General features: G+C 30.2%; 1 protein-coding gene across 1 annotated transcript; it reads left to right on the forward strand.

Moving 5' to 3' along the window:
- The first annotated feature begins 6,219 nt into the window (after window positions 1-6,219).
- LOC133306278 (uncharacterized protein At5g65660-like) lies at window positions 6,220-6,769 on the forward strand. Its single transcript, XM_061506575.1, has 2 exons — window positions 6,220-6,447; window positions 6,596-6,769. The coding sequence occupies exons 1-2, from the start codon at window positions 6,220-6,222 to the stop codon at window positions 6,767-6,769; spliced, it is 402 nt and encodes a 133-aa protein (XP_061362559.1).
- The last annotated feature ends 279 nt before the right edge of the window (window positions 6,770-7,048 follow it).

Genomic DNA, 7,048 nt, shown 5'->3' on the forward strand with positions numbered 1-7,048 from the left:
CAATTTGAAAAATCTGTATTAATAAAGAAAATAATTAAATAAATATTCTAAATCTCTAAGGAAGAAGGATTACCTAATTTAAATTTAAATTATGTCTGTGAGAAACAAAATATATCAAATGAGATATCATTGCGTAGATCTCGAAAAGTTATGTGGAATCAAAAAAAGAATTACCTGAATTGGATACCCGAGTCAAAAGTTATGGCCTTCAGAAGTTTTATGATTAAATTATTATTTCTTCTAGAAAAGAAAATGACACGTGTCAACCTTAGGTGAGAGACACCCCATTGGGGCGTCTTCCCTTAAATGAGAGACGCCTAAATGAGGCGTCACATGTGATGCCCAAGAAAGACGTCACATTGTGTAATAGATCCGTAATTATTTTCAAAACTGCAATAAATACGAAATTATTTAATTAAAATGTAATAATTAAAATTTTTTGCCGGCAATATCACAACAGTTGATATTTTTTGTATCCAAACAAGAAAAAATAGTAGATACTCTTAAAATTTAGAAGAAGAAAAAAAGGGTTCATATGACATTAACTATAAATGGGTGATACTAATTGAATAATCAATGAAGTGATGAATAATATAAAAAATAAAATAAAAATCTTAACTACCCAAAGCAAGCATTTGAACTTCACACGGCATATCTTATGGGATGGTGACGGTGTCCATTGCCATCAACCGCAACTACTTAAATATATCAATCAATTGGATACTAGATTGCGTTGCTATCTTGTCGCTACCTTCATTCATTTGAAGTTTATTCAGTTGTTCCTTGTCATAAAGTTTGAGGTTAATGGGAAATTTTCCCAGTTCAAGTTAAAATTACTAATTTTAGTGAGTAATGATTATAATAAAATCATAAACTATATACTAATAAAAGACTTTAAAATTGAATTCAAATTCAAATTTTATAATTATCATAAATAAAAATATCGATTAAATGGCCCTTTTTTTTTACAATTTTTATTGTTTATTGTTATTAGGGATATGCTATTTTACCTATTATTTTTTCTGCCTACCACTCTAAATGATCATTAGATCAGAATCTAAAGAGGAGAAAGAAAGATAAATATTAATTAAGATTCTGATTTAAAGATATTTTATAGTAGTAAGCAAAGATAAATAAATAAAAAATAGGTAGAATAACATATCCCTTGTTATTATTATTGCTCTCTTTTTGTGTGTATATAGATAAATGAATGAATTATCACACCTAGGATATTATTTTGAGTACACTTTATCATTAAGAACTAAACATACTAGAGATGTATATTTTTTTTTTTTTTTTTTTTGATAACAATATATTTTCTTTTGAATGATATAGCATACGGCAGAATATTTTTCCTTTATAAATTACTGTATATTAAATGTTATCCGCAACTAGTAGCATGATATAACATTCTACCAATTGGACATAAGAGTGAGTGTCCATTTTCAACACGACACGTGATTAATATATTTTTAATATTTATTAGTCACCATGTCTCTTAAAAATAAATACGCACCCGTGCAAGTTTTATATATTTATTTATTAACACATCATAAGCGTAAATAAAATTAAGGAGAGCACTTGATGATTGAAATAAAAAGTAGCAAAAAATAAGCGTGGGGGTTAAATGTAAATTAAGTTATAAATACATTTTAATTTCTAATAACTCACATATCAAATCTGATGGGTTATTATATATTAAATATGTGGTACGGTGCGAATTAGAGTTAATATATAGGATTGGAGTGCTTTCATCCAAAACTTTTGACTTATTGTAGTTTGCATCCTTTTTTCTTAAACTTTTCATCTTATTATTCTTGTCTATTTAAGAGTGTTGATTTTCAACACGAATCGCTAATATGTCCCGAATATGATGTGGAATTTTTGTGTTCCTATTAAGGATATTTACGTTCATGTCAATCTAAAAATAATATGAAAAAAATTGTGTCATATGTGTTAAAAATATTTATATTTGTATCAACCCACAAACCTAACATGAAGCTCTAAACTCAAATAATTATATATTTATTCTCAGTTTTATCTATTAATTTGTGTATATAACTTTACATACTTTTATGTAATTTAATATTTTTATTCATATAATTTAAAGTTAAAAAATTATTCGAATCCTGTCATATCAATCCATATAATAAATATATCACATTTTATTTGATAGCTTAAATATGAGTAATTATGTCATATTCAGATTAAAAATATTTGTGTTCATATTAAGCCTAAACACAACACAAATTTGACCCAACAAGCGAAGTTATCACCCAATCACCACCCTCGTAATTCACGAGTGTTTTTTGGGACTACTCTTTGTGTATTTTCTCAACTTTACTTAAAAAAAAACAATTTATTTTTATTTCTTGATACTTGAAATAAACTTGTTTGAATGAGATTTTATAATTGCTAATTTCTATTAAATTATTGGAATTTACATTTTCTCTTTTCTTACGAGCAAGGGTAAAAATTTCTACCAATAGGGGTTGGCTCAAGTGGTAAGGTACTTGGATTCGCTTAAGCAAGAACTTGAGTTCGGGACCTTGTGTATGCAGAAAATCTCCGCTGGGAGACTCACCTGCCAATGCTAGGTAACCTACCCGGTCGGACTGGATATAGTCGGGGCGAAGCCCCAGAAATCAGTAGAGCAATCCAAAAAAAAAAAGGGTAAAAATTTCTTAACTTGCACATAAGAACATTTCCTGCAAGTCATTAAGATTGATCTAATGATGAAGGATAAATAATTTATATGAGATCATATGTTTGAATCCTTGCTAATGACACAATTAAAATAAGGATTTTTTTATAGCCAAAATAATAAGATTTAAGTTATATATATATATATATACACACACACGAGGTAGGATCATTTGACACCAGTGTCAAATTTGAAATTTGACACCTTATCGGAGACTCATTAGATCAAAAAAGATTAACGACTCTTATTTGTAAGCATGTGACACCATTGATTTTTTTTTTATCTAAGGGCTCTCAGATGAGGTGTCAAATTTTAAATTTGACACTGGTGTCAAAGGATCCTACCTATCTACCTATATATATATATATATATATATATATATATATATGGTAAAATAATTTCTCCAGCCGCTAGACGTCTAACAATAAATCTTACACCATTGATTGATTATGATTCCTCGCATTAATGCTTTCACCCATCTTTGTATGATTATAATTCCCTGAATTTATTTGATGGATGTCAAACGATTGAAGAAAAGTAAAGCCCTATATATATACACATATACACACACACACATATATATATATATATATATATATATATATATATTTCTTTGTTTTGCATTGAATTAAATCACCTGCTGCTTGTGCGGGCCCCGTCAATTCCTTTAGGGTTTCAGTCTTTTTTTATTATTCTTTCTTAAAAAAAAAACTCCTCGTATTCACAATCTATATATATATATATATATATATATATATATAAGATATTTTTATATCAGTGTAAGAATAAGAAGTCTTATATCAAATATTGATCGTTGATTTTATTTATATCTAACAACTCTGATTTTTTAGATTTATGAGCCATTAGATGTAAATAAATCAATGATCAAGATTGAAATTATAACTTACACCGGTATAACATAATCATGACCCATATATATTAATCTAATTCGAAAGGTAACTAGTTGTGCTTGTCTGAAACCTTTATATAGAAATAATATTATTTTATTTAAAAATGAAATATAAAAATAAAATTGAGTCATTATTATACTCTAATCAATAACAAATAAAATATGAGAAAAAAATACTATTTTTAGTATAAATTCTATTTTCTTTGTAAAATATCATTCAGTCTAGTCAAACATCATATTATTTTGGATTTAATATCTATGAAAATAAAATTATCTCTTACATACATACAAATGTAAGAGATCCGTATAGGATTATATGAGAAAAATAGAGAAAAAAAGAAAATATATACACTCTACGTACTTTTATATATGTATAAGATATAATTTTACAACTTAAAAAAATATTAATTAAACCCTATTATTTTCTTAACAAGAATATCCTCATCAAACAAAATTAATGGTTATTCTTAATCCCTTATCTTTCCATTTTGTTTTCGGAGATAATCCGTTAGCCTTAAATTGACATTCAATAATTTTTATTTTTTTATACAAAGGGGAACAATACAACAAAACAAAACTAAGATTTAGAAAGCCTCGGGCTACAAAACACCCATCGACTATCGAGTCGACCTAAGAGAGACATTCAATAAATAACTTACGTTATTAAAGATCATACAAGAGGAAGACAAGTGAAAATTGGGAAAGGCAGGGTGTGCAAAATAATCAAAAAACTGAACCGAACTATGAACTGAACTGAATCGCTCTTAAAATAATCAATTTTTAAAAATTAGGTCATGAACCGAATCAGTTTTTCAAGAACCAGTTCATGAACTGAAATAATTTTTAGAACCAGTTTAAGAACTGAACCGTTTTGAACCGAATCAAATCATTTCCGAACTGAACCGAACCGCCGTTTTCAAACCGAACCAAATTGATTTTTATTTTATTTTTTAAATTGTAATTTCTTTTTTTTTTTCAAAATAAGGTCGACTTGAGCCGATTTCGAACCGAACCGAACCATTTTCAACCGAACCGAACCACTTTTGAATCTAATCGAACCATTTTCGAATCACATCATTTAAATTAGGGGTGTCAATATGGGTTTTGACACGCGGGTCGACCCGCGACACGACACGAAAATTCCTGTTCGGGTTGACCCGTAAAAAAATTCGTGTCGTGTTCGTGTTGGAAAAAATGACACGCAAAAAATTCGTGTCATGTTCGTGTTTATGAATTCTGTTCGTGTCGACCCGTATTATTTTTAACTATTATATTTTTTATTTTATTTTTATTATTTTTTAATTTTTTATTTATTTTCGATCTATTTTTTTAATTTTTTTTGTCAATTACCGTTTTGTCCCCTATTTTGAGTGTTATTCGTGTCGTGTCGTGTCAATCCGCAAAAAATTCGTGTCATGTCAGTGTTGAAGATTTTGACACGAATGAAAATTCGTGTCGTGTTCGTGTTGATGTATTCGTGTCGTGTCAACCCATATTGACACCCCTAATTTAAATTAATTCAGTTCGATTTTAAAAAAAATTCAGTTCAGTTCAACGAATGCACATCCCTAAACATACATGCATATATCATATATGCCCTCAGCCTTTCATGCCTCCAATAGCCGCATATTGAAGTTTAGACTTCAGAGTCAATTTCTTGTTTGCCACAACTCTCTCTCTCTCTTTTTTTTTCCATTTTCCATCCCAAATAACATCATTTACAAAACGAAAATAATATTTTCACGTCAAAGCGTTTAATCATTTTTTACACTTCCCTTCCAAATAAAAAAAAATATAGTAGTTACATTCTTTAATGAAAGTAAATGATGGTTTGACTCTTATTTTCGAAACTCAAACTTAATTACAAATTTGTAGCTTCAATAAATACTTGTGATAATTTTTTTTAATATTTAAGTCGTTCTAGAAGATAAGAATAAATAAAATGCTACAAATGTAAATTTTTTTTTAATTTATTAACTGTTTACAAACTCGCCGTTGGACCCTACTGATCTTCCGTACCATGGCACGGACATGACATAAGGGTTAATATTGCACCTTACCTTCAGACAGGAGCTACCCAGACTTAGAGCGATAATTTTATGGTCCTGGTCCAAAAAAAATTTTGGTGGATCAGAGGTGACAGAAAGAGAGAAAAAATTGAGAAGAGAGAAGAGAAAAAGAATTTTTTTTTTTATTCAGGTGTTAATTTTTTAATGAAAAAATCATAATAATCGTACAGCATTTTAAAAATTCCCCCATACTTAGATTGTTTCTCTTCTCCTTCTCTCAATATTTAAAGTGTAATTTTTTTTATCAAATTATACGGTAGATTAGTTTAAAATATTTTTTAAACTATCCAAATTAAATTAATTATGAAGCGAATATATTAAAAACAAAAATGTAAACCCTTTCTCAAGTTTCTATATATATCATATACCCTTTCCCCCAACACCAACACACTCCATTCACCTTCCCCATTCCTTCGAATTCATTTCATTTTCTTCTTATCCCTTAATTTTGGCTTTTCTTCATATACATGTTTGAGTGTAGGAACAACAACAACAAGTAGCAGCAAGGAGGGGAGGGGGTCAAGTGCGGATATATGATGGAGGGCAGAGATCTTTCGCCACCACGCGTGGACACATCTCGACCGTCCCTGGGCTTCCCTTTGGGAACTGCACTATTGTTGATAATAATCTTCAGCTTGAGTGGCATATTCTCCTGCTGCTACCACTGGGACAAGTTCCGCTCATTCCGTCAATCTTTCTCCGATTCCCACGATGGACACTCTCACACCCAATCCTCACCCTCCAAGTCCAAGTTTGATTCCACGGTACTATATCTAGTCTCTCTCTTTTATGTTCTCTCTCTCACACACACACACTCTCTAGCAAGTAGAACAACTAAGAAACATTAATTTCAAGCAAATATAATTTTGAATTTTCATTTTGATTTTGATTTTTTTTCTTGGTGGCCTGCAGGAATTCAAGCAAAGCAAGGACCAGACCAGCTTGCCGGTGTTGATGCCTGGGAATGAGGTACCCACTTTCATAGCCATGCCTTGCCCGTGCCAGCCGTCACGGCCGGAGAAGATCATTGTCACCGTGGATAAGCCACCGCCAAAACCACCGCGACTGCCGGTGCCTTTGTATTAATTAGCAACCGGAGCACGTTCATTAATTATATATATATATATATATATATATATATAAGAGATAGGATCTTTTGATACACATAATCGTTCAATCAAAAAGATCAATGATATTTATAAATTGTTATATTCTCACCGTTTGTGGCATGACCCGTTAAAGGCGGTTAAGAAGGGGAAAGAAAACATAGATTGCAGGTCAAATCCCATGTTAATTATGACCATTTCGATCATTTGATTCGATATTTGTGTTCTCCGACACAACTAGTGTTTTATGGAACTAAAA

This window comes from Gastrolobium bilobum, unplaced genomic scaffold (genome assembly GCF_033153095.1).
Source record: "Gastrolobium bilobum isolate Gb01-03AN ecotype WA unplaced genomic scaffold, APGP_CSIRO_Gbil_v1 utg382, whole genome shotgun sequence".
NCBI lineage: Eukaryota > Viridiplantae > Streptophyta > Magnoliopsida > Fabales > Fabaceae > Gastrolobium > Gastrolobium bilobum.